A 12,425-nucleotide genomic window follows, 5' to 3' on the forward strand; every position below is an offset into this window, starting at 1 on the left:
CTCACAACCTATGCACACCTAGCCACAGAAAAAGCCCAACAGCATCTGAACCTCTTTACCGTCGTGTGCACTTATTGGAGGATCAGGTTGAATGAGCAAAAAGCCAGCACGTAACGTTAAGTTCAAACCTCAGACCTGCCCACCAGTCCAGACCATCCAACCAAGTCCGCTACCTTGAGCTTTACTTAGATAACACTTACAAGGAACCCACATTCAAGATTTAACAAAAGATACAGACTTCTCAGATACCTACTGGGACAAAATCAACACTAAGCACACATAAACTACCGATTACAAAACTCTCATCAGCCGATTTGGGCTATCCAAAGTTCTCCGCCGTATCCTCAACGCTGCCTGCTATGTCAACAATCAAATGATCAATAAAGATCTTAAAATCCCATTCATGAAGTAACTAATCCGACCACGCTTCCTCAGTTTCCATGCTAAACTATCCATAACCACCTTAACCCACTACACCAAACTCTTTCCTCAGCGCCCAACCCCTATAATCGTCCAGCCGTCCAACACGACGATGGCCTCGTGTTGCCCTTCCTTAACCCTCCCCAAAAAAGAGTTCCAGCACTGGCTGGTTTCTTTCCTCACTGCCTCCTGGTCAGACAGATTTGAATATTTATTTTATACATAATATAGAAATAAATCAAATAGATTTTTAAAAATTTAAAGTTGGTAATCTCTCGTAATGCGAAAGAAGAATAGCACATCTTGAGATTTTTTCCTGTGGCCTGCGGGCGATGAACCGGTAATTTGGTATTTAAAGACACAACGAGGCCAAGATAATAGATGATAGATAGATAGATTACATGCTTTATTTACATTAAAGAGAAGCGTTACCTAATATACAATATTAAAAGCGTTTTACAGCATGGATGCTTATCCGTCTGCCGGAAGTTGGCTGTTTTTTTTTTCAGGCGAGCGAAAAATAAAAAATAAAATAAACTATATAATAATGGTAATATTAGAAAACTATAAGTAAAAACTAAATTATAAAAACTAGCTGATTTTAGATACAAGTTAAACAATTATGACTCGGTATTATAATCGTACCTATATTGCCAGGCATGACGTGCATAGTGTGCTAGACATTTCGACCTCTCCATATCCACGATATTTAACAGATCAAGTAGCTGAGACCTGGAAAGCGATTTATAGCCTTCAGATTTATAGCCTAGAGTTCAGACAGTATGGGACACTGGGCAACAAAATGAAAGATATCTTCCCTAACTCTTAGGTTACAGAGCGTGCACAAGAAATTTCCGACGTCTTCCTTCCATGGCACAGAATTAAGGAACACTTGCTCGCATCTGAGTTTAAGAAGCCATCGAAGAGTCGGAAGTTTTATAGACCCACTAGCTTGAACATTTAGGTTAAAGTTTTCCTTAGAGTGGTCTAGGGCCTTCCTCCTGTTGGAAACCTGAGCCCGATGCTCACAACTCACACGATGTTGATCACGTAGTCTGCACAAAAGTTTCATGGTATAATTGGGCCAACTCGAGAGGTTTTCTAAACAAAAAGAAAAATCGCAACCATATTGAGAAGCTAAAGTATTCCATTGCCGAAACCAAGAACAATTAGATTTTATAACCTCGAGAGCAGTAATTTTGGAGATTCGGGCAACAGGGCCCTAACTACCCTTAAAACAAATGAAAAATGCAGGGAAAGCATAAAAAGGAAAATTTTATCTACTGCCGTCTCCAAATAAAGCGTATAGTTTGGAGTAGAATTAGGCAGTGAGAAGATCTTCCTAATAAAAAAACGTTGCACTCTTTCTATCACTTCATAATCCTGGAACCCCCACACCTGGCCTGCATAACACATAATAGAACGGCAAACTGCATTAAATACCTCGTACTTTGAGTAAACCGGGATTAGATTCTGGGCCAAAAAGTAACACCATGTTCTATTCAAAGCAACCTTCGCCAATGAAGCTTTGGATTTTAGATGAGGGGTAAAAGATAGTCTGAGGCTAAGATAACGACCAAATTACAAAAATTGTACAGTTGAGGTCTTCGGAAAAACGGAACAGTCCTTACAATGAGAACAGAAAATCCACAATGTGTCTTGTTAGCCCCAACTTTGTTGTTTGTTGTTATTTTGTTACATATTTTGTTTTTTCAACTTTTGACCAGCATCTCTTTCTTTTTGGATCGCCTACTTTTTTTCGATGAAGTTGTCTTGTAAATCTTGTCGTCGACAAGTCATCCGAAGCTCAAGACGCAAGTAGGAGCAGTCACTGATTGATTAGCGTGCGTCCTGCTCTTCGATGCAATGCGATATCGCGCGAGTTGAAGCTGAAAAAACAGAGAAAAGAGCTATCCATGGTCAGTGACCTGCGATTTCGCGCGAATTGATGCTGAAAACGTAGAGAAAAGGGCTGTCAACTGCATGGATCAATGACCTATTTACACTGCCTGCGATACGATGCGATATCGAGCGATTTGAAGCTAAAAAAACACAGAGAAAAGAGCTATTCATGGATTAGCGACCTGCTTACACTTTCTGCGATGCCATTTCGCGCGAATTGATGCTGAAAACGTAGAGAAAAGGGCTGTCAACTGCATGGATCAATGACCTATTTACACTGCCTGCGATACGATGCGATATCGAGCGATTTGAAGCTAAAAAACACAGAGAAAAGAGCTATTCATGGATCAGCGACCTGCTTACACTTCCTGCGATGCGATATCGCGCAATTTGAAGCTGAAAATCCAAAGAAATGAGCTGTCATGGATATTGCATGGATCAGCGTGCGACCTGCTTCCACTGCTCGAGATGCTGTCCAATTCCACCCGAAAAGCTTACTACAATCGCAAATCATTTCTGTTTCATGTGATCTAGATGAGCTTTTTTTTGTTCTTTTCTCTATAAAATGGACGTTGACGTCCTGACTCACAATATTGCCCAATTCTCTCTGTGTAATATAAATTAATTATTCTTTTCATCTGAGGTTTTTGATTGAGATGAAAAAGTTAGTGTCATGAGCGGGATTCGAACCCACGACCTTCAGCTAAATGCCCGCTGCTCTAACCACTTGAGCTATCGCGACTCAGCACATCTTTCATATGCCCTCCGAGTTGATCTTATGAAGCACTTATTTATGCAAGCTCCTGACACCAAAGGTCTTGATTTCAGCATACTAATTCAATTTTACCCGAATCCGACTTACACACTTATTCACAATTCATACTGAACGACACTGTATATTGCCAATAAATTAACTAATTGTGACCGATAATCCCTAATAAGTTTAGGAGAGACTTTCTTAGCCGTCTTTTGTCTGCCTCCGTCCTAGGGTGTTTTTCACCAAGTATGAGTCTTTAACTTGATCCTTTCGACAATTGATCACTTTAAATAACCTTAAAATTCTAAATTGATGTTCTGTCAAGAGGACAAACCCTATACTCCTTGAGGAAAATACATATGAATAGCTAGTTTATAAATTTACAAGTACTTTACGAGCAGAACACTGTACGTCATAAATAATTATTATTTAAACAGTGATTAAGAAGATCATGGTCAAAGATCAACAAGAGTCGAGTAGACTCAATGACCTTTATAAATAGAAATCCCCAATACTTGAACTTTTGTTCGATAACGTGAAAAACATTAACGGTTGCAATATCATTTTTTTGTACAAGTTTGTTTACAGATTCAAAGATTAATATTTTAAATCTCTTATCAAAAGAATGGCCATAAAATCATCAAATCAATAGTAACAAAATTATGATATAGTGCCAACGAGCTCAAAAAAATTAAAACTCATAAGTTTTTCAGTTTCAGTTGACAAGAAAAATGACCAATTATCGTATTTAGACATTTTATAATGTTATGACAACTTGAAGTAATAGTGGGTGAGGGATCAGAGTAGTGGTCCGAATGAAACACAGCCAAGCTTTCGGCTTATATTTAGCCTCAATTCTTAGGCTTATATTTCATTTTTAAACTTATAAAAAGTTTTTATCTTATCTTAAAATAGGAAGTTCTGAGAAATTTTCCTCCATACATCAACAAAAGCATTAATAGAATTAAGAAACTGTAGATCTGTGATTAACCCCAATAGTGCCCAGTGTCCCCGAGGACACCGGTAACGGGTTGGGTTTTTTCGAGTTCTTCCCGGGAAATCTATTTGAAGAAACCCACACACTATGACAACCCGTACTGATATAGTGCTCAGTGGGCGTGCCTAACAAGCATGGGTTCGCTGCTTAGTCACATTAGCTTCCGTTTTGCAAAAACAAAAAAAAATAGGCCTACAATGTATTATTTACTTTCAACTGCCTTAATAAAGTAATGGACAAATTTAACACCTCTCAAAACAAATAGTAATAATGCTTTATTTACTTCCTTTATTTACTTTTGTTCTGATTTGTACAAAAATTAGCATTATGCCCTTCCATTCTGCTATTCCTAAAGATTGCTTTCAGTTAATATTTTTCTTTCGTTGATTTCATTTGATAATATTCTTATTCTTAAACCTTTTTCAACGAGTGAGACGGATGTCATCGAGTTTATCGAGCAGCTGTAGAGCGCTTCAGACATGCAACATTGCCCGAAGAGAGCCTTTCGGAGGTGGTTCAGTTTGATGTGGAGTGGAATTTCTTTAAAGGCAAGAAAGGAATTCCATGGATTTAATAGGCGTAACTTAATGCAGATATCGACATGTGACCTTGAATATGTGGTGCCATTTACTCCTTTAATTGGCGAGGAGTTATTGTTTATGCAAGATTATGCCAGTCCACAAGTCACCACCAGTGTAATGCAGTACCAACTTTTGGGACGAGTTTGGACATTGGGTAAAACGAAGAAATACACCTCATACATCCTCAGCTGAGCTTAAAGTTACATTAGTTGAGATTTGGTATAAAATTCCTATAGACGTGGTTAAAGGCTTTATTATGACCATGCCGAGAATATTAGAGTTTGTAATAAGAGAACCAATGGCTCCAGCCAGACATTTGAGTGAGTATGAGACAGTGTCAGGGTAATAACTATATTAGAGGACGGACACAGCCAGCGCGAAGTCGCCCGGTCTTCAGAGAAACAGGACTTCACACTAGAAGACCAGGACTGGGTCGACCTAGGTCTTAGACGAGAAAGACGATAGATTCATCCGTCAACAGGCTATTACGGGAAATGAGATAAAACAAGTCTGAAATGTTTTTATTCCCTCCAGGACTGTAAGAAGAAGGCTCAATGAAAATAACATCAGGGCCCGGCACCCTGCTCGTGGACCTCTTCTTAAAACAGCTAAAAAATGTCCAGGCTTCAATATGCACGGGGACATGTGAAATGGTTCTCTTTACAGTTGGTGAGTTGGCCTCGAATCTTCAGATGGGCTTAATTTGTTAAGGAGGCATTCAGCAGAAAGGTACACCCCATGGTTCCTAAGGTGGCATTCCACGGTGAATCATTGATGTACTGGGATGGCATTTCCTTGGAATCCCGCACTGATTTGGTTGTTGTGCGAGGAAGATATCTAACTTCACAGAAGCAACAAGACAATCGAAGAACATGTAGTGCCATTTGCCCTCCACATCGGTGATACGTTCTTGCTAATTGCTTTTCTTGGGCTTCATAGAGCACGTATTTTGGATGACTACCTTAATTAGGCTGTAATTGAGTGCTTGGTGACGCCAGCTCGAAGTCCAGATTTAGCCCAATCGAACACATTTGCGACCAAAATAAGGGACTCGTACGACTATGAAAATCAGGTCCCAACACCCTAGAAGAGTTGGAAACGGTTATTCTTGATAATCTTGATGAATGGTAAAGAATTCGTCAGGATTTTACCAGAAAATTTTTCCAAGGACTGCAAAAGCGTTAACGAACGTGATTCATGCCAGAGGTGAATGGCATTCCTGCCATCATATTAGATATAAAAAGGTCAAAAAAGTTTTTATTTTTATTTGTTTTTAAATTTTTTCTTTGCTCAATTTTGTTTTGTATTTTTAGAATTAGGTAATAAATAGTTTCTTTTTAAATGTCTTGCTTTTATAACCAAACCTATTTTTGGTATGGAAAATATGAATAAACCTAAATACATTCAAATTTAAAGGTGGTGCGTTAATTTTGTCCTTCGGTGTATATTTATTAATAATATTATCTAAAACAAAAAAGTTTGGTTCCGCCTCATTCCGAAAATTTATCATGAAAATTTAAATTTATAATTTGTTGAAGTCATGAGGAGTGTTCAGGAATTTATGTTTGAATTTATGCGGATCTTCATTCAATGTGAGCGCATCCTACATTTTCACTCAACGAGTCAACGTGACTTATCCATAACCTCATTCACAGGTTTATTTGAAAGATAAAAAGGTACGGCATTTCTCATCGTACTTAATCCTTTTAAAACATAAAAATAATAATACTTAAAATAGTGTTTGTTATAAGTATGTCATTCATTCTTGTCTAATTGCTTTCTCGGTCTACACTATTTTTAAAGGTATAAAAGTTTTTATCTTTTATTATTATTATTTTGCTAATGTGTAAAATTAAAAATTACATTTTTTTTTACAAGCTTACCATGGCCGATCGCATGCCAAAATTGGACAATTTGAAAGACAAGACAGCCATCACCCCGAGCATTGCTGATTATATGAAACTGATCGAAAAGCAAAATTTGGAAAGGGTAGCGAAACTTCAGAGGATCCGTAGGTATGTAGCCCACAGGTTTTGCTGAAAATATCACATCATTGTGATATAGAATGATTGTTCGGAGTTCTTTGTGTTTACGTGTAAGAAAAAGATCAACCATTGCATAACAATGAATTATTATACATGTAATTCTGATTAGTTATATCATAAACTCTCTAAACCATTAAGCCAAGATCTGATCAAGTTACACTTTAGGACATCACAGGTCCAGCCAATGACCGATTTATGACAAGCATAAGTCTGACCAATTGCTGCTTATGAAACGTCTCAAAGAGTTAATCATGCAAGATGTTTCTGTTAGTTTTGAAACATTCTTCCCAATCTTGCAAGACGTTCTGACAAGGATGTGAGGATCTTTTAAGACCGCGCATAGCCCATATCGTTGCGAGCACGGGATCGTTTCTCAAGAAGGGAGGCGACACGCTTCTGTCTGTGGTGGGGAGTGCAATACCGTAGATTTTCACATAGAGCCTTGAAAAAGGCTCTTCCGCTTGGTCCTTCTGCAGGGCTTGTTGGGACAGCAGACTACCTGACCAGCGTCACAGCCGAAGCTGCTCCCGTTTGATAGAGAAGGCAGCTTTATCGAAATCCTGGGTGGAGGCGCACCTCTAGCGTAGGTACTTCCAACAGGCGGGCCAGCACCGGTTGTTTGTTTAAGTGGAATACTAACCGCCATCCAAAGGGTAAAAACATACCCCCTGGGCTACTCTTAAGGAGTCTCACCACGTACCATTACGAGTGCGACCTCAATTGCAAGCAATTAGGCTTGGAAAATGCTTGCAACCGTAGTTCAGTAATTCTTGCATATAGGACTCGCATAGTGCTGTCCACAAAGTGTAACTGATCTCACACCCGACAGTTAATTGTTAAGGATCTTGATAGAGACTCGCCAAACTGTCTACTGATTTAGAATGCTAGCTGGGCACTCAAGGCTACAGTAAGCCTGGATGTCCTCTTGCAACCTAGAGGAGGGAGTGGGATCTGGGGAAGAGGGTAGGAATGGTAGAGTAAAGGGGTCTGGTTTCGGCTGTCTGAAAAATCTTTCAACCTTGGGCTATGTGATCGCCAACCCATACATCAGTCAGTGTTGAAACAGTGAGAAGAAGACTTGTAGAAATAAGTCTGCATCCAAGAAGACCAGCACTTGAGATTCTGGCACTTACCTGAAACCATCATCGGGACAACTTAGAGTTTGTAACACAGACTAGACAAATGACATACCAAGTCCTTTACTGGGGCCATGGTAGCCGAGTGGTTAAGGCGTCAGACTTGGCTAGTAAATTCCACAGTCTTTGGTTCGGTTCCCACCATTGCCTCTGGACTTTTTTCTGGCGCCTAAGGGGAGGTGGCCACAATTGAAAGAAATTGACATGACACTCATCAATAGAAGGTCTGAGGCAGGATCGGATCTCAGCAACCCTGAATTTGGTCCCAATCCCCTTCAAAAATGAGTTCTTTTGGTGGAAGAACACCAGCACACCGGGGACTCAAACTCGCACACGTGTTGTGAACCAAAATTGAGCCAGGAATATAGTACAATAAGCTGTAGTATACAGTTGCAGTGCTCAGGGGGAACTCCTCCTTCCAGTTACTGGTATCCATTGTAAAAAATATATATATAAAAAAGGTCCCTTACTAAAAGTCTTTTCAGACAAGTCCCAGTTTTTGTCTATTCACCAGACAGATGTATTTTTTATCGAGCAGTTGTAGAGCTCTTCAGCCATGCAACATTGCCTGTTGTTCAGAGGTGGAGTGGAATTTCTTTGAAGGCGAAAAACGAATTCCATGGATTTAATAGGTGTAACTTAATGCGGATATCGACATGTAAAGACCTTCTTGAATTTGTGGTGTTATTGGTGAGGAGTTATTGTTTATGCAAGATTATGCCAGTCCACAAGTCACCACCAGTGTAATGCTGTACCAACTTTTGGGACGAGCTTAGACATTAGGTAAAACGAAGATATGCACCTCCTACATCCTCAGCTGAGCTTAAATTTACGTTAGTTGAGATTTGGGATAAAATTCCTATAGGTGTGGTTAAAGGTTTTATTATGACCATGCCGAGAATATTAGAGTTTGTAATAACAACAAGAGGAGGTAACACCGTATTAGAAAAATTTAAGTACCCAAAGGGATTTATTTATTTTTATTTTCACACTAACCAAATCTTTTAATAAATACATTTTTTTAAATAATATTTATTTATTTTTTCTGTGTCACTTGCGCTGTAGGTTATTGAACAATATACTGCAGCATGGAATTTTCTTTATTAACAGAATGTTTTTGATATCATGACGAGTCCTTAAATACAATTTAATTATTAATTATTTACTCTTAATAAATACATAAATCATAAAATATGTTAGTATTAATATTACTAAATTCACTAATTTCGTGGTCTGCTTGACCAATTAATATATTACAATTAATTAAGGTTTTTCATCTCAACTAAAAACGGGAGGGAATATTCAAAAGGTGCGGTTGAGATGGGAAGTTGATGTCCGAGTGGATTGAGGTGACGATAGCTCAAGTGGTAGAGCAGCGGTGTATCTAGCCGAAGATCGTGAGTTCGAATCCCTCTCGTGCCATTAACTCTTTTTCATCTCAACTAAAAACCTTAATTAATTGTAATGTATTAATTAGTCAAGCGGACCTCAAAATTAGTGAATTTAATGATTAAAATGAACTACACTTCACTAAAGCTCTCCGTGGCCATTTCATTTGTCGTCGAGAATCCAATCCGATTACACGACATTTGAAAAATGGCAAAAAGGAGGGAAAACTCATAAGGTGGGGTTGAGATGGGTAGTTGTTGTCCGAGTGGTTCAAGGTCACGATAGCTCAAGTGGTAGAGCAGCAGCGTATCTAGCCGAAGATCGTGGGTTCGAATACCGCTCGTGCCATTAACTTTTTTTCATCTCAACTAAAAACCTTAATTAATATTACTGAAAAGGCAAGTGTATAAATTCAAAATTTCAAAGTGTGCCACATTTTTGTGAGCAGTGTATGAATAATAATATAAATATATATAATATATAATCATTGTCAATTTCTTTTTTGTTTGTTTTGTTTACAGAAACAACTTAATAACTGGATTTTCTCTTGGCGCCTGTGTAATAGGAATATTCACCTATTCGATACTTTCTGTTAGACAAGAAACTTTCTTAGACGATTTTGACAAACCTGCAATCAAAGAAGTTGATACAAAATTATAAAAAAAAAAATGTCTCTCCCCAACTTAGCATTACCTCCGTTGCCAACAATTAGAGACTTACTAAGGTTCGTTTCTACCTTCTTTTCACTTGTTAATTTAAACTAATTACATGCCATATTGCAGATTGTATAAACTTAGGGCAATGCGACAACTATCTCAAAATTTTATAATGGACGAAAGAATCACAGATAAAATTGTAAAAGCCGCTGGGAAAATTAAAGGAGGGCACATTTGTGAGGTTGGCTATTTTTAATAGCGTTAGGGATGGTCATGGTTTTGTATATTTTATTATGTTTTATAATTATTATTGTCATTATTCTTATTTACGTTTATAAAACTAAATTTATTTCTATTATGTGTATATGTAAGGGGGCTTCAAACCCTATTTGTACCTTTAAAGTAAATAATAACTTGTTGAATTTCAGGTTGGACCTGGCCCTGGCAACATCACCAGATCTATAATAAAGCGTTCACCCAATAGTTTGTATCTTGTCGAAAAAGACATAAGATTTAGCCCTTTTCTCGAGGTGGTCTTAACTATTTTTTAATTTGTTTTAATTACGAACTTGTTTAATTTTACTTTTGCTTTTGAAGATGCTTAAAGATTGTGCGCCTTGTGAAATAAATATCATCAACGAAAATGTACTTTCATTAAATTATCAAGAATTCTTTCCCAAAAACGAGGCGAAAGGTTGGTCTGATGAGACGCCAAATATTCATCTAATTGGAAACTTACCTTTTAACATTGCTACACCACTTATAATTAAATGGCTAAAAGCCATCTCAGAACGGTAAGTTTTGATTATGGATTTGAGTTTAAAATGTCTTATAGAGTATTATTTTAGGAGTAGTGCCTGGGCATTTGGCAGGGTTCAAATGACACTTACATTTCAAAAAGAGGTCGCAGAAAGAATTGTCGCACCTATCCTATCTTCACAAAGGTGTAGGCTTTCTTTGATGGCACAAAACTGGTGTCATGTCGATCACAAATTTACTATACCAGGTAATCATAACTAGTATCCAGTTATATTAATACAAATTTATTACGTCATATTTGTAAATTAATAATCTCTATATTTAATATTAGGAAAAGCATTTGTGCCTAAACCAAAAGTAGATGTAGGAGTGGTTCACTTTATTCCCCTGAAGACACCTTTGGTAGACGAACCGTTTCATTTTGTTGAAAATGTTTGCCGTTCATTGTTCAGCTTCAGGCAGAAGTACTGTTGTAAAAGCCTTGGGTAAAAATAAACAATATTTTGAAATTTGTAACAATCTAGTAATGTTTTTCCTCCACAGGACTCTATTTCATCAATCAAAAAGAGAGAAATTGACAATGGAGCTATTGGAGCGAGCCTCTATTCCAAAAGAAACTAGGGCCTTCCAAATCACTCACCAAGAGCTTGACAGAATCTGTCAGGCATACAAAGAAATGTTACTGCAGGACCCTAGCCTTGAAACTTACAATTACAGAAGAAACTCAATTTCTTCAATGGAAATCGATGAAAACAAAGAATTAGATGAGTTAGTCAGCTATTAGTGTTTACTATATTAAATAAATAAGTTATGTTTATATGCAGCTATATATGTTCATATCCTATCCTTATGATCTTACAATAAACTTTTAAATTTATTTTTATCTTTTAAATTAAAAGATTTCTATGATCAGATTCGTAGCCTTAAAGGGTTATTGACATTTCAGTTATACTTGTACATTGCATTTAATATAGATTAATTATTCAGAAATCGTGAGATGCAGTCTGGTGTGATGTAGGTTTCAGAAAAACATTTTCTTTATCGTGCCAAAGTTTCCATCTTTATTGAAATCTTCAGGGCTCAGTGTTTGTCTTCTGTGTAATTGTGTCATTCTTGCATGTCGTGTTGAGATGGTGGCACTCTCAACACGACATGCAAGAATGGCAAAATTACACAGAAGACAAACACTTTGAGTGAGTAGAAATACTTTGATTGAATATAAAAAATATTTTGCATTGTATAAATTCACTTTTTTCCACATCCTACATGTATTTGTCAAATGTAAACAATGTTTGTAAATCCCAGGCCCTGAAGATGATTTCAATAAAGATCGAAACGTTGTTACGATAAAGAAAATGTTTTTGTGAAACCTACATCACTCCAGACCCCATCTCATGATTTCTGAATAATTATCGATTAACAGTCACTAATCACCACACGTTTAATATAGTTTTAAGGAATCGTAGAGGTCAAGATTTATGGTGGCATCTTTTTTATGGTATGCAACACCATATAAGCTTTAAGTTCAAATCATCAACGTTATAGCACTATGGCAATCACTCACATTTGTTTAACCTTTGGGTGGTTGCATTGTTGCATAAAGTGCTACAATTCCAATTTTGATTTGAGATGGTGTCATTCTTTGAATGAGGTTTATTTGATTTACAAACCTTTTGACCGTTTTTACCAACCTCATATGAATCAGTAGCAATCCCTTGTCAAACAGAACACTTGAATCTATCGGTAATGACTTTTTTGTGGTGGGGGGGGGTGAGATTAAACC

At 37.4% G+C, this 12,425-nt stretch overlaps 1 protein-coding gene across 1 annotated transcript; it reads left to right on the top strand.

Annotated features, from left to right (window-relative positions):
* Window positions 1-6,299: 6,299 nt before the first annotated feature.
* Window positions 6,300-11,465, top strand: LOC106662355 (mitochondrial dimethyladenosine transferase 1). Its single transcript, XM_014386408.2, has 9 exons — window positions 6,300-6,460; window positions 6,536-6,672; window positions 9,749-9,951; window positions 10,010-10,124; window positions 10,312-10,413; window positions 10,481-10,677; window positions 10,732-10,889; window positions 10,974-11,127; window positions 11,186-11,465. Exons 3-9 carry the CDS (start codon window positions 9,896-9,898, stop codon window positions 11,424-11,426), a joined length of 1,023 nt encoding a protein of 340 aa, XP_014241894.1. The 5' UTR covers window positions 6,300-6,460; window positions 6,536-6,672; window positions 9,749-9,895; the 3' UTR covers window positions 11,427-11,465.
* The last annotated feature ends 960 nt before the right edge of the window (window positions 11,466-12,425 follow it).

Source organism: Cimex lectularius, unplaced genomic scaffold (genome assembly GCF_000648675.2).
Source record: "Cimex lectularius strain Harlan isolate CLEC.00 unplaced genomic scaffold, Clec_2.1 scaffold19, whole genome shotgun sequence".
Classification (NCBI taxonomy): Eukaryota; Metazoa; Arthropoda; class Insecta; order Hemiptera; family Cimicidae; genus Cimex; species Cimex lectularius.